Source organism: Giraffa tippelskirchi, chromosome 9 (assembly GCF_054371585.1).
Source record: "Giraffa tippelskirchi isolate mGirTip1 chromosome 9, T2T-mGirTip1v1.2.pri, whole genome shotgun sequence".
Lineage (NCBI taxonomy): Eukaryota > Metazoa > Chordata > Mammalia > Artiodactyla > Giraffidae > Giraffa > Giraffa tippelskirchi.
Genome location: NC_137283.1, coordinates 55583500 through 55610641, shown reverse-complemented (window position 1 = coordinate 55610641; position 27142 = coordinate 55583500). Strand labels below are relative to the sequence as shown.

Below are 27142 nucleotides of genomic sequence, written 5' to 3'. Positions count from 1 at the left end.
GACCAGTGATACGTCTACCCTCCCACATAGGATGCACTGGCTCAATGACCTGTAAGGGCCGTTTCAGCACTTCCGTCTGTCCCGAGACCTGACCTTAGGTGAGAACTTAGGCTCTCATTCCGCTCTCAGGATGTCTAGCTGCTTACAGCTGAAGGTCCCTCATGTCTAAAATGGACAGCATCACCTAGCAGTATGCGTTCTCTAGTACCATGAATGACATCAAGAGTAACCGAGAACTGTACCTGCAGTACACCGCCACGGCCCCCAAGCTGCTGGCCCACATCTCCAGGCTGCTCATCAGCTGCCGGAATGCGGGCATTTCTGTACCCAAGGGCATCAGAAACATCTTTGAGTTCACCTGGGAGGAACTGATCACCGACCCCATGATCCCTACCCCCTCCAACATCTTGGGCCTGGAGATCAGCATTGGTGCCCCACCCACGGTGCTTATGGAATCAGCCCCCGTGCAGGCCCCCGTCCAGAAGAAGCCGCCCCCACCAACGCTCCCACTGCCGATGATGCCTGCTTCCACCGGGCTGGCCAAATTCACGCACTCGCCCACCCACGGCCGCCGGGGGCTGTCCAGCCAGGAGACCCTGCACAGGTTCCAGCGGCAGTCCATCCACCTGCTGACCGAGCTCCTCAGCCTGAAGATGAAGGCCATGCTGGAGTCTGTGTCTGGTAAGCTGGCCAAGGCTGGCTCTGTGAAGCATGGCTCATTTTTTTGGGCCCAGAGGGTCTGGCCTGGGCAGGTGTGTGTGTCCACCATACCCTCCCCAGACAGGTCTACAAGGATGTGCTGTGGAGAGGTGGCAGCCAAGAGTCTGCTTTGCAACTCACCTCCTTCCTGAGACCACCCCCAGGAATCATCCATCCCCGTCCCTCTCCCTTCTCCACTTTGTCCTCCCATCCCTCCAGCTTCGCCAAGCCCAGGTTGAGAGGTTGACGGTGAGCACAGTGTGAGGTCCGAGGTATTGAAGGGCCCAGTTTGTGGAAATGATGCAGTGGTAGAGAGAAGCAGCACCCAGGAGAAGGGGGCGAATGGGAAGGGCTGGTTGGTAGCCAGAACCAGGAGAGTCGTGAGAACTGGGGTCTGTTCACGATAAGGGTCTCTCCTCCCACTATCGAGGACTTGGGGACTCATCACTGATGAAGCCTTCTGGGTGATGTTATTTTAAATACCAGTAGCATCAGCTTAGATAGCATCACCAACTCAATGGACATGAGTTTGAGCAAACTCCGGGAGACAGTGAAGGACAGGGAAGCCTGACATGCTGCAGTCCATGGAGCGGCAAAGAGTCAGACACAACTTAGCAACTGAACAACAACAACAAAAGCATCAGTCTCCAGGCCTGTGGGTGGGGAGAGAGAAGGGGAAGGGGGCAGAGAGCTAGGGGCCACCTGGAGATCTTCGGAGCGCAAGGCCCTCTCATTAGCAGCCCCCTCACACCTCCTCACCCTGGGAATCGAGCTTCACTCCCCCTTACTTCCAGGGCCATTTAGGGAAGTCCTTTTCTAGAAGCATTTTCCCCACACTGGGGAAAAGTGAGTAGTTGCCTTTGATGACTTTCTTAGTAGGTGCCAACCCCCTGGACATTACAAAGCGCTTCGTGGAGGCCAGCCAGCTCCTGTACCTCAACGCCAAAGAGACGGCTTTCGACTTCCTGATTGGCACCATCGGGAGAAGTAGTGCCAGTGTTGGACAGACGAGGAAAGGTGGGTACCTGAGTTTTAGCTCTTAGGTGAAAGGTCAGACGATACCAACGAGAGTGCAGCGGAAAGGTCAAGTCCCCAGCTTAAACGTTTGACATTTCCAAGAGTTGAGGTGGATGCAAAGCAGCAGGGATTCTCACATGCTGCAGGTGAACGTGCATATTGGTGCAGTTCTCGTGGAGAACAGGGTGGTGGTGTCTGCGAGGGGGGAGATGCTCCAGAGGTTTCTCTGCTGAGTCATTCCCTAGAGCTGTGCTTCTTAAACACTCCGTGGTGAAGGACCACTTTGTAAAATTTCCAGTCCCTTGTGGATCACCCCGTTTCCAAGCATGATATTGTCACAGCTACATCAGATTGGTACATAGACCTCTAAATGTTTATTCTCAGTTACCGTATTTACCTGGTCATGGCCTGGTGTGACACTTGAGAATTGCACTGCCCTAGAGAAACACACACACACACGTTATAAGAAGTCATATCAGAATGTTTATTGCAGAATTGTTTGGGATGGAAAAAAAATGGAAACAACCTAAATGTTCATCAACAAGAGAAAAATTACAGTCTTTGGATGATGGAACATAATGAGAAGTGAGAATGAATCAAGTACTGAAGCACACATATCAACATAGATAAACAAAAAATAGTGTTAAGCAAAAAAACGAAAAAGCAAGTTATAGAAGGATACATATGGTATAATGCCATTTAAATAAAGTGTAAAATAACAAAATTATAGCATACTGCTTTTGAGTACGTTATACAAAGTATAAGGACCCAAAGCTGAATGGAAATAATAGACACAGAGCTGGAGGACGTGATCTCTGCTAGCGGGAAGGGGGACAGCTATGATTGAAAAGACAGCAGTTCAGTCACATCTGTACTGTTGTATCTCTTAAGCTTGGTGAATATAGAGGTATTCATTTCAAATGCCTGAAAGTCCTCACTGTTAGGAACCTTGATGGGGAAGCATTCAAAATTTATAACCCATAACCATTTGCTCTAACCTATAAAATCCATCCCCTTTTAGTGTCTCTCCCTGCCCTCTGACTGTTTGTCAGGCTTCCCTTGATGGTCAGAGGCTAAACATCTGATGATAATACATGAACACACAGGGCAAATAAATTACACAGTAAAATTGCAAGGCTTGGGGGGAAATGTGGGATTTCATGAACTCAGTGAGAAGGATGTTAGAGACCTGCTGGGTGCCCACATGAAGCCACCTGTGAGTGATGCGGAGAAGCAAAATTACTTACTGCCGAGGGCAGGAAAGTTAACCAGGACGACCACTCCATGGAGAAAGGATGACTTGGGTATCAAAGGGTTAACAATACAAACAAATTTGGACCTTTTTGCAAAAGACAGGTGTGGAGGGACTCATGTTTTATTGCTGTCATACAACCATGCAGGAGAAAAAAAATCACACCATCTGAAAAAACCGATACTTGTTTTTATTTCTTGTAAGAATTAAGCATGTGCTTACAATATCAGTGGATTTGTGGGAGCTTCCCTCATAGCTCAGTTGGTAAAGAAATATGAGCTAGAGAAGGTTATTTTGATAAACTTTGGTTTACTTTCCTAAGATAAAGTCCCGATCAAGCATATCCCAACTGTTTACCATGAAGTAGCTTCCCAGGGGGTGCAGTGGTAAAGAATCCACCTGCCACTGCAAGAGACACAAGAGATGTGGGTTTGATCACTGGGTGGGGAAGATCCCCTGGAGGAGGAAATGAAAACCCACTCCAGTGTTCTTGTCTGGGAAATTCCACGGACAGAGGAGCCTAGCAGGCTACAGTTCATGGGGCCACAAAGAGTCAGACACAGCTGAGTGTGCACTCACATGGGTTTCTTTCTGTTTTAAGAGAATGCACTCTGCCCATTGTGTTCAGGGTTAGCTCTGCGCTGATAATGCAGGCCCTCTGATTATGCTCTGTTTATGCAGAAGGTTGCCAGCAGACATGGAATTCTGCACCCTGCACTCCACATGGGGCTCGGAGCTCCACTGCATTGGAGCTCTACTTCGTTTGGGAGACAGCTGCCTGGTGGTCTGTCATGTGGGTAGGCGCGTCCTTGGGAGGGGAACTGGTAGCCTGGCCCAGCCACCCACACTCAAGCCTGCGGGCTGTGCTATCCCACCTGAACATCGTGTTCCCCGACCCTGAAAATGAAGCAGTCGTCCCTTTAGCGCTCCACCTCACAGGGTGTTTAAGCATCTTTCAGGGTCGCAGGCTTTCACCTGTGATGCAGTGGCTTCCCTCATGGTTTGTGGTTAACCTGGTGGAGGAGACTTTGCAGAGAGCCTGTTGGTGATGTTTGTCTGTTTGCATCAGAGGAGCGCTGAGCAAGCCTCTCCTGCATCACACTCCTCCAGAAAATCATTCTTACTTGTTGGCACGTCTATTTCCTGATACTCCTTCAAATAAACCTAGAGTTTGAAAAGAAAATCTAAATGGCAAAATATAAATGAGGAAGCAATCTGTTTCTTTTGGGAAAGCGTTCATCCTAGGAGGGCTTTAAAAAGAAGATTCAAATGCCTGTTGATTTGTTTTGCATGAATTTTGCTTTTCTGGACCCTCTAATGGCTGAGGTAGACCCAAGTTGTAACTGAGTCTGGAGTGGTATTCCTTGAATGCTGTAACTAGAGTATACCCATTGCTAAGGCAGCATTTCCTAGTAATAAATTTACTTCCTAGCTTTTCTCCTGTCTAGTCCTGACATGTCAGGAAAGAAAAGTGGACTGCTCTTTCATTTTTAGTTGATGCCATATTATGAAATAAAACAGCAAAAAGAAAACAGATAGTCTTGCCACTTTTATATAATAGCTATTTTTTACTTTTGTAGTTCCCTTTGTGGTTCTTCTCTCTGTGTGTGTATTTGTATTTGTGTGTATTTGTGTATGTATATATATTTTTCTAAGGATACTATAATTTTTCTATTTTTCAGTTTCCTTTTCTTAACAGACACAGTGTTTTCCAACATGACTGTACCTTTACAGTTGCTTTCTAAGTGAGTGTAGAGTTCTTCTGATGTTCATGTTCCATAATTAACCGAATGCTTAGGCTTCCAGGTTTCTTACTATTAGTATAATATGCATTGTAATATGCAATTTCATGCATATTGGTTCTTATCACTGTTGTGTTGGTTATTAAGATTACTCTCCCAGGAGAGAGGATAACTGGGCAGAAGGTCTCAGGATGTATATAGTTCTTGTTAAATATTGCTTTCTTGATGAATTTTCTCTGCACCAGTAGGACTGACTGGTTTTATTCCATCTTTCTCAGCATTGGCTATTATTAATTCTTTTCATGTGGTCCTAATTTCTGGCTTTGGGTTACCAGTGAAGGTGATTGTCTTTGATTCATATCATTCAATGTGCAGTCTCTGGGTACAGGTTTTATCTATTTAGAAGGTCATGTTTGCCATTTTCTTTATGAATTCGAATGAACTGTGATGAATTGCTTGACATTTCCCAACAATTTCATGCCCAACATGTGAATTGACTGTATTTGGGGGAAGAATAAGTAAATGATTTGATGAAGTTTGTGGAAGAATGATCAAGATTTTCCACAAGTAAAGGGGTGCTAAATTTTAATTCTTAAATGGTCTGCTATCAAGTGATTTTGTACGTAACAGTGTGATTCTGCAAGAGACTGATCTGTTGTTGTGGAAACATCTGTTTTCTGTGGCTTGGAGAAGGGAAAGAGATAACTCTAAATTCTCTTCTAGCTAGCCCCATGTTTATTCTCTTGAGCTAGTGCAGCAGTTATATCTGCATTTATCCTTAGAGTAACGTCACCTTTTGTACCTGCCTTCTCTTCCCTGCTCTGGTGTCATTTCATTCTTGAGAGATATTGGGGGCCAGGCAGGGGGGACACTGTAGAGCAGACTTTTAAAGATTTCTCTTAATCACTCTGAGCCTTCTCCAGTAGTAAAAATCTTTTTCTTCCATAATTTGGTGGTTTTGTAACAACAGGGCACTTCAGAATATCTGGCCTATCATATGACTAGGACAGACAGTTCATTATTGTATTCTTGGTTAAAAAATTAAATTAAAATAAAAAAACTGAAAGCAACATCCCTCTCTGTTCTACTCAAGAGTCCTCCATGAATATCCCAGCCATGGGCGTGAACTCGCCTTACCAGCTTGTCTATGAGTCCTCTACTGGCTGTCTGAGCTTTTCCCTCTCAACCGGAAGGGAACTCAGGAAGAAAACAGGTAACCGTGATTCCCACCCCCATATCTTTGGTGATGGGGGTGGGGTGGGGAGGGAAGGGGAGGCGGATAGAAGATTTCCTGTGTGGGCTGATGAGATGATTTGGTTTTCTGATAGGAAGGATAGGTAGCTGCCCTGGCTGTAGGCCCAGCAGCTGTTAATAGATTGTGTGGCACACAAGGTGACATATCTCAACCCATTCCCTCCTCCCTGCAGCCTCATTGTGTGAATGTTTACAAGCGCTCCATTTCTGTTAATGTGGTTCCTCTTACCTGGGGCAGCACCCCTACCAAACCCACATCTTCCACCTACTACATTATCCCATACTCACCACCTCTGCCCAGAGACTTGTGTACTCACCCAGCAGGTAGGGGAACCAGTACCTGAACAGAGGTATTTGGATACCAGACCTTAGCGTGTGTCCCCAACCGGGCCAGTTTATGTGGGCAGAAAACAGACATAGAGGCTACTGCTATTCTATTGCAGAAGACAGAACAGAAGGAAATGCTTAAAGGAAAGAACTGGTGGCAGGTGAGACCATAGAGTGTAGCACTGACCGTGCAATCAGAGCTTAGAGGAGGGGTGATTTGGGGCTGGAGAGGGCAGAGAAGGAACTTCTCTCCCTTTGGATCTTCCAGGGCCCCCCAGGCTGTGATGGGAGAGTGGTGGGATAGGGGAGGAACTGTGTTCACAGAGGACGCATGGAAGGTTGGGATGCTCCAAGACTGTCCAGTAATTCCCTTAGACCCTGGAGGTCAGGCTGGAAGCTGAGAACCTTGGGTTTTATTCCTGAGCCTACCTTGGACGGTCATGTGTTTTGCCCTCCTCCAGGCCTCACTCTTCATATTAAGCCAGCCTTGGCACTTTTCCGTCAGTGAACAGATGTTTGTTGAACAATCGCTAGTTGTCAGTCACTCTTCTGAATGCCAGGGGTGCACGTGTGGATTCTAAGACGAAGAACACCTTCCCTGCTGGAGCTGACATCCTCAGCTTCTTGTTCCCCTTGTTCCTTTACCTCTGTTGATGCATTTTCTCCCCCTCTGAGCATCACTTCCAGTGTCCCACTTCATGTTCTCCTGGTTTATCCCATCTCTTCCCGAGCTGGCCCTACATCAGTGCAGTTACTTTGAGGGGAAACAAAGTCTCCTTAGGACACTTAGTGAATTCATGATTTTTCTTCCTAATGACTTCAGTTCAAGGGTGATGCCTTGAGTAAGGTGGTTCCGAAACAAAAGTTCCATCTCTCTGTTGATCTCTTTGTCGGTGTGGCTGTTTCCTCTGCCGCCTGAGGATGTGATCACCCTGTGACATTGCATCACTCTCACTAGGATGTATGTTCAACAATGCTGCATTTCTTATAGGTTCCTGATGTTGTTCAGAAATTATTCTCACACATGAGTGCTAGGATGGGTGGTTAACCTTCCCTAATAGTTTATAAGTAACCATGTGTCCTAGTTTATCCACTTAAGTCCCAGTTTATGCTGTTGTCCTGACATAACTATTAATTATACCCACGTTCACTCTAAAGTGCTCTATCTTAAGGAACATATTGCTGGTGGTCCAGTAGCTAAGACTCTGTGCTCCCAGAGCAGGAGGCCTGGGTTCAATCCCTAATCAGGGAACTAGATCCCACATTCCTCAAATAAGACTTCATATGCCGCAAGGAAAAGAGTTTACTAATGCTGAAGAAGCTAAAGTTGAAGTTCTATGAAGACCTACAAGACCTTCTAGAACTAACACCAAAAAAAGATGTCCTTTTCATCATAGGGGACTGCAGTGTAAAAGTAGGAAGTCAAGAGATACCTGGAGTAACAGGCAAGTTGGGCCTTGGAGTACCAAATGAAGCAGGGCAAAGGCTAACTGTTTTGCCAAGAGAATGCACTGGTCATAGCAAACACCCTCTTCCAACAACACAAGAGACAACTCTACACATGGACATCACCAGATGGTCAATACCGAAATCAGATTGATTATATTCTTTGCAGCTGAAGATGGAGAAGCTCTATACAGTCAGCAAAAACAAGACCAAGAGCTGACTATGGCTCAGATCATGAGCTCCTTATTGCAAAATTCAGACTTATATTGAAGAAAGTAGGGAAAACCACTAGACCATTTGGGTATGACCTAAATCAAATCCCTTATGATTATACAGTGGAAATGACAAATAGATTCAAGAGATTAGATCTGATAGAGAGAGTGCCTGAAGAACTATGGACAGAGGTTCGTGACATTGTACAAGACGCAGTGATTAAGACCATCCCCAAGAAAAAGAAATGCAAAAAGGCAAAATGGTTGTCTGAGGAGGACTTACAAATAACTGAGAAAAGAAGAGAAGTGAAAGGCAAAGGAGAAAAGGAAAGCTATACCTATCTGAATGTAGAGTTCCAAAGAATAGCAATGAGAGGTAAGAAAGCCTTCCTCAGTGATCAGTGCAAAGAAATAGAGGAAAACAATAGAATGGGAAAGACACGAGATCTCTTCAAGAAAACTAGAGATACCAAGGGAATATTTCATGCAAAGATGGGCACAGTAAAGGACAGAAATCGTATGGACCTAACAAAAGCAGAAGATAATTAAGAAAAGGTGGCAAGAATAAATGGAAGAACACTACAAAAAAGATCTTCATGACCCAGATAACCATGATGGTGTGATCACTCACCTAGAGCCAGACATCCTGGAATGTGAAGTCAAGTGGGCCTTAGGAAGCATCACTACGAACAAAGCTAGTGGAGGTGATGGAATTCCAGTTGAGCTATTTCAAGTCCTAAAAGATGATGCTGTAAAAGTGCTGCACTCAATATGCCAGCGAATTTGGAAAACTCAGCAGTGGCCACAGGACTGGAAAAGGTCAATTTTCATTCCAATCCCAAAGAAAGGCAATGTCAAAGAATGTTCAGACTACTGCATAATTGTACTCATCTCACACACTGGCAAAGTAATGCTCAAAATCTTCCAAGCGACACTTCAACAGTATGTGAACCGAGAACTTCCACATGTTCAAGCTGGATTTAGAAAAGGGAGAGGAATCAGAGATCAAATTGCCAACATCCGCTGGATCATTGAAAAAGCAAGAGAGTTCCAGAAAAATATCTACTTCTGCTTCATTGACTACGCCAAAGCCTTTGACTGTGTGGATCACAACAAACTGTGGAAAATTCTTAAAGGGATGGGAATACCAGACCACCTTCCCTGCCTCCTGAGAAATCTCTAGGCAGGTCAAGAGGCAACAGTTAGAACCAGACATGGAACAATGAACTGGTTCCAGTTTGGGAAAGGAGTATGTCAAGGTTGTATATTGTCACCTTGCTTGTTTAACTTGTATGTAGAGTACATTGTGAGAAATGATGGGCTGGATGAAGCACAAACTGGAATCAAGATTGCCAGGATAAATATCAATAACCTCAGATATGCAGATGACACCACCCTTATGGCAGAAAGTGAATAGGAACTGAGGAACCTCTTGATGAAAGCAAAAGAGGAGAGTGAAAAAGCTGGCTTTAAACTCAACATTCAGAAAACCAAGATCATGGCATCTGGTCCCATCACTTATGGCAAATAGAGGGGAAACAATGGAAACAATGAGAGACTTTATTTTCTTGGGCTCCAAAATCACTGCAGATGGTGACTGCAGCCATAAAATTAAAAGAACCTTGCTCCTTGGAAGAAAAGCTATGACCAATCTAGATAGCATATTAAAAAGCAGAGACATTACTTTGCCGACAAAGGTCCATCTAGTCAAATTTTGGCTTTTCCAGTCGTCATGTATGGATCTGAGAGTTGAACTGTAAAGAAAGCTGAGAGCTGAAGAATTGATGCTTTTGAACTGTGGTGTTGGAGAAGACTGTTGAGAGTCCCTTGGACTGCAAGGAGATCCAACCAGTCCATCCTAAAGGAAATCAGTCCTGAATATTCGCTGGAAGGACTGGTGCTGAAGCTGAAACTCCCATTACTTTGGCCACCTGATATGAAGAACTGACTCAATGGAAAAGACCCTGATGCTGGGAAAGATTGAAGGCGGGAGGAGAAGGGGATGACAGAGGATGAGATGGTTGGGTGACATCACTGACTGAATGGACATGAGTTTTAGCAGACTCCAGGAGCTGGTAATGGACAGAGAAGCCTGGCAGCTGCAGTCCATGGGGTCACAATGAGTCAGATATGACTGAATGACTGAACTGAACTACTGAAAAGATCCCACCACCAAAAAAAAAATTTTTTTTTTAAAAAGAACATATTGTAGAGTCCTTGTGGTGGGTTTGGGACCTCTGCTACCTGTTCCATGTACTCATGCTGTAACAGCTTGCCAGCTGGCCCTCTTTGCCATCCTAGGGTTACACAGACATGAAAGGGAGTTGCACCTACTCTCTGAGTGGACAACAGCTATTTCTGGAGCATAGCCCAGCTTTTCAGGCAGAGAACTCAGAGAAGTCTGTCAACAGCTGTCCCTGTTGCCGTACTTGGGGATCCACACCAGCCAGGGGCCAGCTAGAAATGAGTGCTCAGGCCAGCAGCTGTTCTACATAGGAGGCTAGCAGCAGGTAGCTAGGCTTCTGGTCTGGTGGCTGGAGGAGTCAGGGAAGGGACTACAAACCACTGAAGGTGGCAGGTACCAGAGATGGTACCCAGGCACCAACCAGAAACCTCAAGTCTTGGCTAACAGTGAGGAAGACTCCATTCTGAAGCTTTCATGGCTCAGGTGGAGCCTGAGCAGTGCCCCTTGCCTGAAGTCTCATTTTGTTTTTGAGACCAAGGTGAAGATGAGCCTGTATATATCAAAGGAGAGTATATGGCTCCAGCTGAGTGGGCAGCAGAGGCTCAGAAGCATGTAGGATCTGAATAGATGTTTCTGGAAATTCAGCCACAGACGACCACCTCCACAGTTTTATGTCATCATATCCTCATGCCACCTAACACTTAAATGAAATAAGCATAAAATATTGCCACTACAGATTTCAGCAGACAGAAGAAAATCCATGAACTCAAAGACAGGACAATGGAAATTACTGAGTTTGAAGAACAGAAAGAAAAAGATTGAAGAAAAATGAACAGAGCGTTCAAGGGAGTCCTGCAAAGTGAAATGAAAGGGCACTAGGCAGAACCACAAACTCACAGGGAGAAATAAAGATCTCCATAAAGGTAATACATGGGAAATTATAAAATTGCAACAATGAATTCTACCAAACATTCAAGAAAGAACTAATGCCAATCATTCTAAAAATTTTCCCCCAAACTGAAGAAGGAACGCTTCCCAACTCATTCCATGAGGTCAGTATTGCCCTGATACCAGAGCCAAAGACACTGTAAGAAAACTACAAGAAACCAGTATACCTGATGAACGCTGATGTCAAAATCCTTAGCCAAATATTAGCAAGCAGAATTTGGCAGCATATTAAAAGAATTATATAACATGACACCAAGCAGGATTTATTCCTGGAAGACAAGTATGATTTAACAGATAAAACTCAATCATTGTAGTATATCACATTAATAGAATGAAGGGAAAAAAATCCACATGATCACCTCAGTTGATGCAGAAAAAGCATTTGACAAAACTTAACTTCCTCTTATGATAAAAAAAAAAGCACTCAACAAACTAGGAATAGAAGGAACCTACTTCCACGTAATACAAGTCATATATGAAAACCGCACAGTGAACATCATATTCAGTGGTAAAAGATAAAAACTTTTCCACTATGATCAGAAATGAAGCAAGGATGTCTGCTTTCACCACTTCATTCAACATATTACAAGAAGTTCTAACCAGAGCATTTAAACAAGAAAAATAAATAAAAGGCATTCCAATTGAAAAGAAAGAGTTAAAATTACCTGTTTGCAGATGATATGATCTTATATGGTTGTTGTTCAGTCACTCAGTTGTCTCTAGCTCTTTGTGACTGCAGCGCGCCAGGCTTCCCTGTCCTTCACTGTCTCCTGGAGCTTGCTCAAATTCATCTCCATTGAGTCCATGATGCCATCCAACCATCTCATCCTCTGTCATCCTCTTATCCTCCTGCTTTCTATCTTTCCCAGCATCAGGTTGTTTTCATCAGATGGCCAAAAGTATTGGAGCTTCAGCGTCAGTATCAGTCCTTCCAATGAATATTCAGGATTGATTGAAATTAGGATTGACTGGTTTGATCTTCTTGCAGTCCAAGGGGCTCTCAAGAGTGTTCGTCAACACCACAGTTCCAAAGCATCAATTCTTTGGTGCTCAGCCTTCTTTATGGTCCAACTCTCACCTCCATACAGGACGACTGGAAAAACCATAGCTTCGACTAGATGGTCAGCAAAGTAATGTCTTTTTTTTAAATACGCTGTCTAAGTTTGTCATAGCTTTTCTTATGTGCAGAAAACCCTAAATATTCTACACAAAAGAAGCTGTTAGAACTAATAAATGAAATTAGCAAAGTAGCAGGCTACAAAATCAACACAAAAATCGGCATTATTTCTATACATGTACAGTAAACGATTGAAAAGGAAATTATGAAAACAATCCCATTTATAATAGTAAGAGGAAGAGTCAAACACTTAGGAATTAATAAAAGGGGTGAAAAACCTGTGCAATGAAAGCTATAAAACGTTGGTTAAAGAAATTAAAGAAGACATAAATGGAAACACATTCCATGTTCATGAATTGGAAGATCTGACATTGTTAAAATGTCAGTACTTCCCCAAGTAGTCTAAGGCTCGATATAATCACTATCAACATGCCAGAGATTGATTTACTTATTTCTTTAGGCTGCGCTGGGTCTTCGTTGCGCGTAGACTTTCTCTAGTTGTAGCAAGTGGAGACTCCTCTCACTGTGGTGCACTGACTTCTCGTTGCAGTGCCTTCTCTTGTCCCGGGCCACCCGCTCTAGGGTGTGCAGGCTCTAGTAGTGGCAACACACAGGCACAGTAGTTTCAGCTTATGGGCTCTAGAATGCAGACTCAGTAGTTGTGACACATGGGCTTAGTCACTCCATGGCATGTGGAATCTTCCTTGACCAGGGATGGAACCCATGTTCCCTGCATTGGCAGGCAGATTCTTAACCACTGGACCACTAAGGATGTCCCCTAAAGATGTTTTTTGAAGAAATAGAAAAACTCATCCTAAAAGTTATAAGGAATCTCAAGGGACCACTGGGTAGTCAAAAAAAATCTTGAAAGGAGCGACAGGGGACTTCCCTAGTGGTCCAGTGGCCAAGACTCTGTGCTCCCAATGCAGGGACCTGAGTTTGATCCCTCGTCAGGGAACTGGATCCCACGTGTTGCAACTGGAAGATCGTGCATGCTGCAACAAAGATTGAAGATCCTGCAGGCCAGAGCTAAGACCCAGTACAGCCACACAAATAAGTAAAAGCAAATAAATATTTTAAAAATAACAGTAAAATTGGAGGACTCACAAAATTTCAAAACTTACTGCAAAGCTGCACTCATCAAAGTAGTGTGATATTGTCACAATGACAGACATATTAACTGATGAAATGGAGTAGAGAAACCAGAAATAAATCTTTATGTATATGAGCAAAAGATTTTTGACAGGGTTCCAAGACCATTCAATGGGGAAAAGATAAGTCTTTTCAACAAACGGTGCTGGGAAAACTGGATATCCACATGCAAGAGAATGAAGTTGGACCCTTACCTAACACCAAGTATAAAAATTAACTCAAAATGGATCAAGGACTTAAATGTAAGACCTAAAACAATAAAACGCTTAGAAGAAAACGAGACTAAAACATTATGACATTGGATTTCACAATGATTCATGATTCAGTGAATCCGTAATCCAATCCATGATCCAATGACTCATTCCTTTGGATATGTCACCAAAGGCATTGGCCAAGAAAGAGAAACATAGACACATTGCATTTCATGAATTTTTAAAATTTTGTGCATCAGAAGACACTATTGACAAAGTAAAAAGAGAGTCCACAGAATAGCAGAAAATAATTGCAAATCATGTCTGATGAGGGAGTAATATCCAGAATATATAGAGAGCTTCTAAAACTCAAGAACAAAAAAAACAACCTGATTCAAAAATGGGCAAAGGACTTGAATAGACATTTCTCCAAAGAAGATATAGGTGGCCCATAGACACATTAAAAGATGTTCAACATCACTAGCTATTGGGAGAATGGATATCAAAACTACAATGAGATACTACCTCAACCCCAGTAGGATGGTTACTGTCAAAAACGAGAAAACAAGTGCTGGTGAAAATGTAGAGACACTGGAACCCTTGTGCACTGTTGGTAGGAATGTAAAATGGTACAGCCAAGTTTACTGTGGAAAACAGTGTGGGTGGCATTTCCTCAAAAATTAAACATGGAATTACCATATAATCCAGTGATTCCACTTCTCAGCATATACCCAAAAGGATTAGAAGCAGGGTCTCAAAGAGATGTTTGTACAAGTGTTCATAGCAGCTTTATTCACAGTAGCTGAAACGTGGATGCAACTCAACTGTCCATCAGTAAATGATGGATAAAGAATAGTTGGTCATGGGACTTCCCTGGAGATCCAGTGGTCAAGATGCCATGCTTCCAGGGCAGGGTGCATGAGTTCGATTCCTGGTTGGGGAACTAAGATCCACATGCCACTGGTGTGGTCAAAAATTAAAATTTGGTCTATACCTATAGAATATTGTTCAGCCTTAAAAAGGAAGGGAATTCTGCAGTATTATTACAACATCAGTGAACCTTGAGGACATGAAATATACCAGTCACAAAAAAAACAAATACCGAATGACGCCACTTATACAAGGTACTTAGAGAAGTCAAACTCATAAAGACAGAAAGTTAGACTGGCAGTTGCCAGGGGGTGAGGGGAGGGGAGAATGGGGAGTTATTGCTACAGTTTCAATTTTACAAAATGTAAAGAGTTATGGGAATAGATGGTGATAACAGTTGCACAACACTTTGAATGTATTTGATACCTCTGAACTGGCCTCTTAAAAATGAAGTGGGTAAGTTTTTGTTACATATATTTTACCACAAACACAGGCAAAAAACTCCAAAACATCACACTCCAAGTCTCAGTCAATACACTCTGCCCTCTGCTGAAGGCTGAGATAAGCCAGCATCACAGAAGTGTTGAAGCCCATTCCTTGAACTGTAATTGAGACTTTTTGTCTTAAGTCAGAAGTATCACAAGGAATCCCTTCTGTATCCACGGCAGCCATGGGTGTGCTCTCCCTGTCCAGAACCAGGCCGCCCTTGGGAAAACGTGGCTGGATTCAACACTCTTCATGAATGTTCCTGACACACACTCGGTTGAGTCACCGAGTGATGCCTGTTTCATAAGACCTGCCGGGAGTTCCTGTCTCTGGAGGCATAAATGATTCCGAGTTATTTTGACTCTCAAAGGATGCAACTCTCCTGCTTTCCCAGCCTCTCTCCCCAGGTAAACAGGACATCTTGAGAAACCATTGTCTAAAACTGTCCTTAACCTCTTCATCTTCAGCTACAGGCAAACCCAAATGTATGGACGATGCTTTGGCATCCCCGCAGCGAGGAGCAGGAGGGGGAACCTCTGCCTCTGAGGTTATGGAGTTGAGCGACCCTTGCCCTGAAGCCCGGGAGAAGCTGCAGGAGATGTGTCGCATTATGTGAGCACCTTAGTGGTTGGGGCAGGTGGGAAAGTAGGGCACGGCCTGTGTGTGTGGAAGGGGGATTCTGGGTGTGTGGCCACCCGGTGCCCCCAGCCACAGTGGAGGGGTGACTGTCATCCCTCACACGCACATCCATAGTCCTTCGCCATCCATAGTCCTTTTCAGTCCTACTATAACCTTATGAGGAAGGTAGGTTTATGCTCATTCTGCAGGTGAGGAAACTGGGGTACCCCAGGTACATGGTAGGAAAGCATTGTCGGAGGTCCTCCAGCTCAGTGAGCCTGACCCAGGGCAATGCTTTTTGCCTCCTCACCAGTGAGACCCCTTTGCATGGCTTCTTGTAATTTATGCACCCTTATAGTTAAGCATGTTTATTTCTTAACATAATTTGTTAGATGTTCTCTTTGGAAAAAAAGAAACACCTCTCAAACAAAAAATGTCTACATGGGTGATTAATGATGTTTATGATTTAGTGGGTCACGAGTCCTAGCAGGTGAACCTGCATTCCCCTTGTTCCCTGGAACAAAGCCCATGAAGGACTTCAAACGTAGTCACATCTAAGCATATATGTGTCCTGGAGCTCCTGGGCGACTGTCTCTGCAGCTGTAGAGCTTGGGTAGAGGGCAGCCACCCAGTTTGTTCCTAACTGTGACATTTCAGAAGGAAGCTCTCTTCCTTTGTAACCTCAGGATTGGCAGGGGATCAAAGCCTCCAGCTCCCCACCCCATTCTGCACACAGGCCCACCCCTTGGGTCCCCACCACTGTGCAAAAGGTGGAAATGAGGCCAGGACTGGTCTGACAGGGGTACAGCTCTTCCCAGTTCTTTCTAAAAGCATTACCTGTGAGGATGAGGTGTTGGGCTGGGAAAAGGTCCTCCGGGGACAGAGAGATGGGATGGGAGTCTTGGGAGCTGGGGAGGGGCTACAGGGAGCCTCCCTGGTAAGTGAGAGCCAAGTGGCTAGAAGACATGTTGGTCTCCTTCCCTGCAGAGAAGCCGAAAGGGTCTCGTGGAAAGGGAGGAATATCTTCTACCCCATGATCATACGCAACTACAGGGCAAAGATGCCCCCTCATCTAATGTCGACCCCCAAAGGGGATGCTCAGACCCAGAGCTCCCACCACCCTCACCCTCCGGGTGCTCAGACTTCTGCTCCCACCCCTCACCAGCCTCCCGCCCACCACCTCCACTTCAGCCGGCATTCTCAGGACTGGAAGGGACCCAGGAAGGTCATCAAGTTGCATTACTCTTTCTACGATGGGTCCTCCTTCGTTTAGTATCCTTTTGTTTGGTACTTTCTCCCCAGCAGCTCAGCCCAGGGAACTCCAGGGTTTGACAAAGCCGGGGTGTTTCCTTTGGCTTTTTAGTTGATCAGAGAAGCCTGATGACCAGTGCTCCGGGGTATTAAGAATTTGTCCAGGTCAGAGGAAGAAGTCCTGACAGTCGAGCCCCCAGTCAGGTCCTATCAACCAGGATGCAACAAAACCAGCTGTGTGTGATTGCGTGTCAGTCTGGGCTGGGGGTATAGCAGTGGTCTCTGCCTTCGAGGCTCTCCCAGGCAAGAAGAGGTTAGAGACACAAAACATCTTTAGCTAAGACAAAGTGATAGGAGACCCTCAGTCCTGGTGGGAGAGTCTTCATCTTTCTGTTCCAGGCTCATTGGGTGAGCCCTGTGGTTCTTGAATATTTTGCCCACAAGATCCATGTATTTGGAGTCTAACCTGCACCCCAGAACCCCACCTGGCATGTGCCCACCCAGGTTGCTCTGCAGCAGAGGTCTGTCTATGTTCATGAGCATATGGGCAGCTGGGTCCCAGCCTCAGGATGTGTGAGTGGCACGGGGGGGACACATTTTCTCTTTGAGAATCTGGTGAAAGGTGTAGACCCTCTTCCTAGAAACATGCTCTGAGACATGCATGAAAAACATTACCTGTGATTGCAGGGGGTCTGCAGACCTCCACAACTTGTCTGTGGACCTGGGTTTTAGAACGCTAGATAGAGGAAAACTGAGATTTCTAATATGCAAATCCTCTTTGGCGGATAAATGCTGAGGGTTATGCATGTTTTAGAGTGAATGGAGTCAGACGGGTTTTTTCTTTCACAAATGTTTCTCGAGTATCACATGCGATGATGAATAGAATGAAGGTGCCACTTTACCTTAGAGGGAGCAGCTTGAATATGATTACTTTCTTCTGAAATGAGGGAAAGGAGTTTGAATTTGGGTGTTGGTGGTAAGAGAGGGCTCCTTTTTGAGAACAATCTGGGGGAGAAACAGTGTATCAGGAAGGCACCTTGGATCCTATGCTCCTTATGGGGGCCCTGTTGCCCTCTCCCCAACATGCTCTAGAGCTGGACCAGCCTCAGATGCACAGCCCGTTTTTCAGCAAGGCTCTGAGGCCAGAGAGGACAGAGTGCTTACTCCAGACTCTGCAGCCTGAGTTGGACGAGATGCAAAGAGACACCAATCTCTTCATTCCTGTCCCTTTGTTGTAGCAACAAGGAAACCAAGACCCAGAGGGGTGACTCACCCAATGCCACAGGGGAAATTGGTGGCAGAGCCAGGCCTGGGTCCAGGGTCTCTTGACCTCTATTGAGGGCCCTCTTCCCAGCACCATTTTTATGCCTTTCAGGATTATTCCCTCCCACAGAGAGCAGGACAGGGGTTCTGGAAGCCAGAGGGAACCTCATTTTACTAATAAAACCACTAAGCATACAGAGTCCACCACCTTTGGCAGAGAGGGTGGCTCTCTGAGCTGTCTCAACAAGCAGCTCAGCAGGTCTGCCCGCCGTGGCCCCTTCATTTTCTTTGGCTTCCTCTCTACTGAACTGGGCATTCAGAACTGCAGTCCTGTCACAGGAGTCCTATTGTTTCTCTGGCCATAAATAAGTGCATTCATCACCCTCTGCTCAGCCCTGCTTCCAGGGCACCCTGTGTGTTGAACCCAGCACACTCCTCCTCAGGCAGCTGCTGCTTACATGGATCGTGGGGCTCGCCCTCTCAGACTCCACACTGCATTGAATGGGACCATTCCCCAGAGCTCATGAAGCTTGTGTCTGTGAGTTAAGCTGCCACCAGAGGGGGTGGACTAGTATAGATCAGGGGCTTGGGGGACCGCAGCTCAGCCTGCTGGGATCCATACTTGCTCCCCTGCCGCAGAATCCCAAAGATCCCCTGCTGGGACCACCCCAGACCTGAGGCCATCGACGCTGATATACTTGACCTAATCCCCAATGATCATCACATCCTGGCCATTAATGTAGTTCCGCTGTGGGAGTGCCAGGAGGCCTGGATTCTAGGCCCAGTTCTTGGTGACCCTGCCCAAGCCACTGCGTCCCTCTGGGCCTTACTCCTCTCCATTATAAAATGATGAAGTTGGACCCAGTGATCTTGAAGGACAGCGTCTGTGTTACTGTGACCAAATGGCCAAAACACAAGTGCAGCTGTTGGACTCAGTCTTCCTTTCCACCCCCTCTCAGTCTAGCTAGTTTTGTTAACTTCACAGGTCTTTTCAAAGAGACAGTTTGGGGTTTTGTTGATTCTCTTTATTGTCTTTTTCTGTTCTTTGTTTTCTCTTCTTATATTATTTCCTTCTCCTGCTAGCTTTAGTTTTACTTCGCTCTTCTTTTAATAGTTCATTACAGTGGAATGTTCAGTTGTTGACTTGATATCATTCTCCTTTAATATAAATATTTTTTTAAATTTATTGGAATATAATTGATTTACAATGTTAGTAGTTTCTGCTGTACAGTGAAGTGAATCTCCACTCTTTAATTTTTTTCATCTTTTAAAAAATTGATATATAGTTAATTTACTGTATCCACTCTTTTTAAGATTCTTTTCCTGTATTGGTCATTGCAGAGTATTGAGAACAATTCTCTGTGCCATCTAGTAGGTCCTTAGTTATCTGCTTTTTATATAGTGGTGTGTATAGGTCAATCCCAGTCTCCCAATTTATCTCCCTCTACACACTTTCCCTCCTGGTAACCACAAGCTTGTTTTCTACATCTGTGACTATATTTCTGTTTTGTAAATAAGTTCATTTGTACCGTTTTTTTTATTCTGCATATAAGCAATATCATATGATGTTTGTCTTTCTCAGACTTATTTCACTTAGTATGATAATCTCCAGGTCCATCTATGTTGCTGCAAATGGCATTATTTCATTCTTTTTAATGGCTGAGTAATATTCCACTGTATATATGTACTACATCTTTCTTTATCCATTCATCTGTCAGTGGACATTTAGGTTGCTTCCATGTCTTGGCTATTGTAAACAATGCTGCAGTGAACCCTGGGGTGCTCATTCGAACCGTGTTTTTCTCCAGATATATACCCAAGAGTGGGATTGCTAAATTATATCTCTGATTTCCTTTTCTCCATATTTTCTAGTTATTTTCTCAGTGGTTCCCTAGTATAATGGGATATAATTATTAAGATGCAGTCACATTGGATTAGAGTGAGCCCTCATCTACTGGTGTCCCCTATAAGAAGAGAAAACAAACACACGGAGAAAAATATCATGTGATGATTGAGATAGAGGTTAGAGTGATGCATCTGTAAACAAAGGAATCCTGAAGATTCTTGGTAACCACCAGAAAAATAGAAAGAGGCAAGGAAGTGTTCTTCCCCAGAGCCTCTGAGAACGTGGCCCTATCAGCGCCTTGATTTCAGATTTCTAGACTCCAGACCCTGAGAGAATAAACTTCTGCTGTTTAAGTCATCCAATTTGTGGTACTTAGTTATAGTAGCCCCAAGAAATTAATTACAATTGACAACAAATTAGTTTGAGTAAATACCAACATAACCTCAATAGCATATAAGAGTCTGCTCCTATACAGCTCCATTCCTCTTCCTTTATTTTGTTATTAACAGAAATTAACTCTTTATATATACATTGTGTGCCATTAACATAGATTTACAATTATTATTTTATGTAATTGTTCTTTCAACTCATATGGGAAAAAATAATTATAAACCAAAAATAACATAATACTGAATCATATGTCATGTAGTTACCTTCACCAGTGTTCTTTGTTCCTTTGTGTGTCTTTGAGTTATTGTCAAGTATGTTTTCACATGCTGGCAACCTTATGTTCCACATCCTTCAAACTCAGCTTCAACAGTACCTGAACCAAGAACTTCCAGATGTACAAGCTGAATTTTGAAGAGGCAGAGGAACCAGAGATCAAATTGCCAACATTCATTGGATCATGGAGAAAGCAAGGCAATTCCAGAAAAACATCTACTTCTGCTTCACTGGATACACTAAAGCCTTGACTGTGAAGATCACAGCAAACTGTGGAAAATTCTTGAAAAGATGGGAGTACCAGATCACCTTATCTCTTCTGAAAAACCTGTGTGTGGGTCAAGAAGCAACAGTTAGAACTGAACATGGAACAATGGACTGGTTCCAGATTGGGAAAGGAGTATGACAAAGCTGTAAATTGTCACCCTGCCTATTTAACTTATATGTAGAGTTCATCATGGAAAATGCCAGGCTGGATAAATCACAAGCTGGAATCAAGATTGTCAGGAGAAATTATCAGTAAGCTCAGATATCCAGATGATACCACTCTAATGGCAGAAAGTGAAGAGGAAGTAAAGAGCCTCTTGATGAGGGTAAAAGAGGAGAGTGAAAAAACTGGCTTAACACTCAAAATTTAGAAAACTAAGATAATGGCACCCAGTCCCATCACTTCATGGCAAACAGAAGAGGAAAAAGTGGAAGCAGTGGCAAATTTTGTTTTCTTGGGCTCCAGAGTCACTGCAGACAATGACTGCAGCCATGAAATTAAAAGACGCTCCTTGGAAGGAACGCTATGACCAACCTAGATAGCATATTAAAAAGCAGAGACATCTCTTTGCCGACAAAGTTCCATGTAGTCAAAGCTATGGTTTTTCCAGTAGTCATGTATGGATGTGAGAGTTGGACCATAAAAGAAGGCTGAGTGCTGAAGAACTGATGCTTTCAAATTGTGGTGTTGGAGAAGACTCTTGAGAGTCCCTTGGACTGCAAGGAGATCAAACCAGTCAACCCTAAAGGAAATCAATCCTGAATATTCATTGGAAGGACTGATGCTGAAGCTCCAATACTTTGGCCACCTGATGCAAAGAACCAATTCTTTGGAAAAGATCTTGATGCTGGGAAAGATTGAAGGCAAAAGAAAGGGGCGGTAGAGGATGACATGGTTAGATAGCGTCACTGACTTAATGGACATGAATTTGAGCAAACTCTGGGAGATAGTGGAGGACAGAGGAGCCTGGTGTGCTGCAGTCCATGGAGTTGCAAAGAGTCAGTCATGACTCAGTGACTAAGAAACAACAATAAGTGTTTTTTCATTTCAGCCTTAAGAACTCCTTTTAGCATTTTTGGTTGGCAGGTGTACTAGTGGTTAACTCCCTAAGCTTAATTTATCTGGAAAATTTTAATTTCTCCTTCATTTTGAAGAATAGTTTTGTTCAATATAGAAGTCTTGGTTGATAGCTTTTTTCTTTCAGCTCTTTAAATATTTCATCCCAGTACCTCTGGCCTCCTTGTTTTCTGATGAGAAATTGGCCAGTCATATTAAGGATCCTTTGTACATGTGAAGTCTCTTCTTTTGCTGCTTTCAAGAGTCTTTGTCTTTATGCCACTTGATAATAATGTGTCTCAGTGTAGCTCTGTTTGAATTTATTGTACTTGGAGTTTGTTGAGTTTCTTGAACATATACAGTCATATCTTCCATGAAAATTGAAAAGTTTTCAACCACTGTATCTTCAAACATTCTTTCTGTCCCCCTCCTTCATCTTCAGGACTCCTGTTATGCATATATTGGGATTTTTTTTTAATTTATATTTTAATTGGAGGAAAGTTGCTTTACAATGTTGGGCTTTCCATGAGGCACCTGAGAGCAGAACCTGGAGAGTTTCTGTTATTTCTACTTAACCATTTCTGCCAGCTATCCCTCTGGAAACATCGCCATGTGTCAGATCCCCACGTGCTGCAGAGGGAGAGCCATCACCTGCCTCTTTAACGACACACCCAACTTCTCCTTCCTGGCCCTGTTCAATGCTGAAGGCCAGGGCTGTGTTCACTACAACCTAAAGGCCCGGTGAGTAGGTGGGAGGAGTCTTGGCCCCATGGAAGAATCTCTGAGGGTAATGAAGTGGGGCACCGAGGTAGAAAGTAGGAGCCCCTGGTAAAAGGAGGGACCAGGCCGCATCCAGACGTCTAGGAAGACAGCGTGGCAGGGCCCAAGTGATGCCTCAGGGACATGGGTGCCCTGAGGCCCTTCTTTGCTGGAACCATGTCACAGCCAACAAGAAGGGAAACTCCCCAAGTCCTATTCCACTTGTTCCCCCAGAACACTAAGATCTTGACTGTCAGCTAGGTTCATGGGAGAATTCTTTAGGGAAGAGAAGTGTTTTATACTTGGAAACAGTGAAGGAGAGGCCATGGGTAGCACATATTCTTGGCAGCCAAATGTGGATTTTCTCTGATACTCTTAAGGAGCTGTGTTGGAAGGAATGACTTACTTTATGAGACATATGTTCCATTTCCCATTTTGATGCCTGAGATCTTACATGCTCAAGCTCCTGGGCTGCAGGCACACATACCATTTCTATCTCCCTTGGGTTTAGCCTGAGTCTCCACCATCTCCCTCAGACCTGCGCTTCCTAGCAGACTTCCCCCAGTAGCATCAACAGGTGTGAAGGGACCTCAGACCATGTTAGGCAGGGGACGTGGGGCTATCTGAAAGAGTCCACAGTTCCTCCATCTAGGGCAGAGTCTCAGCGTCCTGCCTGCTGATAGCCTGTAGTGATGAGGGTTTCCTTCAAGGGCATGGAGGCAGCTCCTCATTCATGTATCTCTCCTAGCTGCCCATACGTCTTGGTCTTGGATGAGGAAGGTGGGATCACCAACGACCACAAGGGCTACGTAGTCCACAAGTGGAGCTGGACTTCCAAGACGGAGACTTTACTCTCTCTGGAATACAAGGTAGGGGTGGGCAGCAGAGGTATGGCATTATGAACCAGGAGGCTGCCTGTGTGACAGGAGCCCTGGCCTCTAGGAGCTTGTAATCTCATCCAGAGGTTCCCGTGTTGATGGGCAGTGGCCCACGGTTGGCTGAAGTGAACTTTTCAGTTGCCTGCGGCAACTGTTGTACTAACCTTTCTAGGTAACATTCTTCCTATTATATTTTTATTATTAACAACATTTTTTTATAGTTAAAAATGTCCTTTATTTTAGGAATTAACTGTTACCATAGTTGATAGTTTTATTTCTAATGTCTGATGTGGCAGTAAGAAAAGTTAATATTATGTTGGTCCTCGTCAATGTTTGTTTTTGTAGTTTATTATCTGTGAAATAAAAAAACCTGAGCATTAAAGGTAGCTGATAGACAAAAATCCTTTTTTCATTCTTTTGGTTGTTAAGCTATTCTTCAAAGATTTATTAAGTAATAAGTTAATGTTGAATTACTAGTACTAAATAATAACTGATTACATTAATTTACTAATCAAGCAAATTACGTGTGCTTATCACTTTACCTATGGCAGAGTTTCTCATCCCTGGAACCACTGACATTTTGAGATGGATAATTCTTTGTGATAACTGTGCATTGTAGGTTATTTATCAGTATCACCCTAGACACTAGTGATACCTGGTCTCCTAGTTATGACAACCAAAAATAGCTCCAGACAGCGCCAGAGGTTCTCTGAGGGGCAAAAATCACCCATTGTTTAAAATCACCAACCTTGGGAATAGAAAGATAGATTATACCCCTCAAGGAGCTTAGAAGTCTGGGGGTAGCATGTGGCAGAGGAGGGCAAGCACTGTGAGACAGGGATTAGCCCGTGGGTTGGGATTCAAAGACCATAGAACATAGAATCCACCCAAGGTAAGAGTTACAGACAGAAGCACTCTTGGAGCTTATGGTGGGGCTCACACATCCAGTCTTATGCCCTTCCTGTTCATCCTCTACATTGGCCACTGGATTCTCATTCTTGTAAGTCAATTCCTGTAGTCCATACCTCCGTTTGGAAACATTCAAGTCTTTGAACATGACTCACCTTTCCCACCCCATTGGCCTGAAATACATCTTCTCTCTCTGCCAGTCCAAATCATTCTATCTTCAAAGCCCTATTCAGACTTCCTATCTTTGTGGCTCTCCAGTTCACGCCCATTTCTCTCTTCTTCCAGGGCACACTGTCTGGATTAAAAGGTAATCCACACTGAAATGAGGAATTTCAGTCATTGGACAATTAGTTATGCAATGAAGAGGTTCTCAGTTGTGGCTGAATATCAGAATCACCCATGACACTTTTAACAGAAATACAGACCCCAGACACAGCTCCAGAGAGATCTGGATTCAGTTGGTCTGCCGTGGGTTCTGGATTTTGTAGTTTTCACAAGTCTTTCTATTGCTTGACCAGGTCCCAGCTCCCCAGTCCAGAGGTGTATTGTTATTGCCTTAATATTTAACATTTTGTAGTTGTATGAAAAGTTTAAAATTCAAAAAGACTGTAAGTTGCTCGCAAGCAGGCACCATATGTTATATGTCAGTGAGGCCAAGTAGACAGAACTGGGATGAGGATCTGAGGAGCCAAGTACTAATGTCTTGCTGATCCCTGGCTGTGCAGCTTTCTAAAAACCACTCAGCTTCTCTGAGTCTTGGTGTCCCATCAGTACAAGGTGGGTCACCAGAGCCTCCGTCCTTGCCTCACACTGCTTTTGTGAGAACTAAATGAAACGATGGTGGGGAGGGTGCTTTAACATCACTGATGCGTTTCAGCAGTGTGTTTCAATTCATTCTTCTAGGCCCTAGAGCTGCATGCAGAAATGCACAGCAGAGTCTGGTGCAGTCAGGAGTGGCCTGGAAGACAAGGTGGCCTTGAGGTGTAACATGAGTGTGCATACTATTTTCATAGATACAGATAAAGAGGGAGAGAACTCTGGGTAGAGGAATAGCATCTCCAAAGTTAGGCGTCAGTGTGGCATTGTTAAAAGTTCACAGGTGCTTTTCATGCAAGAAAAGAAGCCAGGAGCTATATGTGTCATGGGGTGGAGGTGAGAGGCATTGGATTGCATGCTGTCTTGAAGGCTGCAGTGACCAGTTTCTGCCCAGATGTTTACCATTCCCAGCATTTTCATTCCTCTCTGAAAATCCATTTTCCTCCTGGTATCATTTCCCTTCAGCCTAAAGAACTTCCTTTAGCATTTCTTGAATATCTTCTGGCAACAAATTCTGTTGTTTTTCATGTGGAAAATGTTTTTATGAAAAAATATTTTTGCTGGGTATGGAATTCTGTTTGACTTTTTAAAAAATTAGCATTTTAAAGATGTTCCATTGTGTCTGTCCTCCATAGTTTCTGATAAGAAATCTGTGATTATTTAAATCATTGTTCATTTTCTCTAGCTGCTTTCAAGATTTTCTCTTTTTGTTTTATAAGTTTGACTGTGATGTGTCTGCATGTGGTTATCTTCATATAAATTCTGTTTGGGGTTTACTGAGCCTCTTTAATCTGTAAATTCACATCTTTCATCAAATTTGGGAAGTCTTCTGCCCCTATTTTAGGGAGGACGTGCTCCAATCTCTTTCCATCTCTTCTGAGACTCCAATTACATGTTTTAGACCTTTCACATTGTCCTGAAGGTCCCTGAAGCTCTGCTGTTTTTGTTGTTGTTCAATATTTTTCTGTTTATTTTTCAGATTACATAATTTACATGGATATCTCTCCAAGTTCACTGACTTTATTCTGTCATTTCCATTCTGCTGTTGTGCTAATCCTGTGAAGGTTAGAAATTCCAGGTATTTATTTTCAACTCTGTAATTTCCATTTAGCTGTTTTTTATATTTTCTGTTTCTCTGCTGAGATTTCCTAATTTTTTTCATTGTAAGTATATTTTTCTTTGCTTTATCGAACATAGTTAAATTAGCTGCTATAAAGCCTTGTCTGCTAATTTCAACATCTGGGACATATCAGACAGAATTGGTTATTTGTTGCCTTCAGAATGGCTCACGCTTCACTGGTTCTTCACACGTTGAGTTGTTTTGGTTTGCCGACATTGTGAATGTCATGTTTTGGAGTTTCTGAATTCCGACGTGTTGATTGTTTTTGTTTTAATAGGCAGTGGACTTAGTTAGAGTTACAGTGCAAACTTTGTCTCACCAGTAGTGGGCCGCAGCTCAAATCTCAGTTGTTTTCTGTTTCCCTGGAAGTAGGCCGCCTTGAATCTGCACACATGGTCCAGAGATCAGCCAGAGCTGTGAACTGATTATTAATGGCATCTGGGACTCTATTTCTCTATCCTTTCTGTAAATCTCTCCTTGCTTTTCTGTGACTGTAGTTTGCCCCAGGTTTTGTCCTTTGGTTCTTTGGGCCAGAAAGAACTCATCCCATGTTGGTCCTTTTAAGTTTTGACTCTGAAATCTGCCTGCTTTTGTTCACTCTTATGAGCCTTTAGACCATTGTCTTGTTGTATTTTTTCCCATTTATGTGGGGGGAATCAACCTGGTAAGAGCTGACTTGGCTATTGGATCCTTCTGTCTCCTTCACAGCTGTTTACACGTTTGGGTTGGAAAGGGAAGGGGCGGTGGTAAAGAAACATCCTTACTTTTTCTGCTAATCCCTCAAAGAGAAGTGGGAA

At 43.8% G+C, this 27142-nt stretch overlaps 1 protein-coding gene across 50 annotated transcripts in view; it reads left to right on the top strand.

Annotated features, from left to right (window-relative positions):
* The window catches only part of C9H3orf20 (chromosome 9 C3orf20 homolog), a 59698-nt gene that overhangs the window by 7370 nt on the left and 25186 nt on the right, over nucleotides 1–27142 (top strand). For 10 of the 50 annotated variants that reach the window (XM_081526445.1, XM_081526422.1, XM_081526412.1 and 7 more), the window contains 7 exons: nucleotides 31–681; nucleotides 1576–1716; nucleotides 5804–5923; nucleotides 15366–15510; nucleotides 16504–16788; nucleotides 22452–22604; nucleotides 23371–23491. In XM_081526445.1, the coding sequence (XP_081382571.1) occupies nucleotides 210–681; nucleotides 1576–1716; nucleotides 5804–5923; nucleotides 15366–15510; nucleotides 16504–16788; nucleotides 22452–22604; nucleotides 23371–23491 (1437 nt within the window). In that variant the 5' untranslated portion in view covers nucleotides 31–209. The remainder of the gene's footprint in view (nucleotides 1–30; nucleotides 682–1575; nucleotides 1717–5803; nucleotides 5924–15365; nucleotides 15511–16503; nucleotides 16789–22451; nucleotides 22605–23370; nucleotides 23492–27142) is intronic. The other 40 variants (XM_081526450.1, XM_081526428.1, XM_081526417.1 and 37 more) reach the window with 11 other exon arrangements.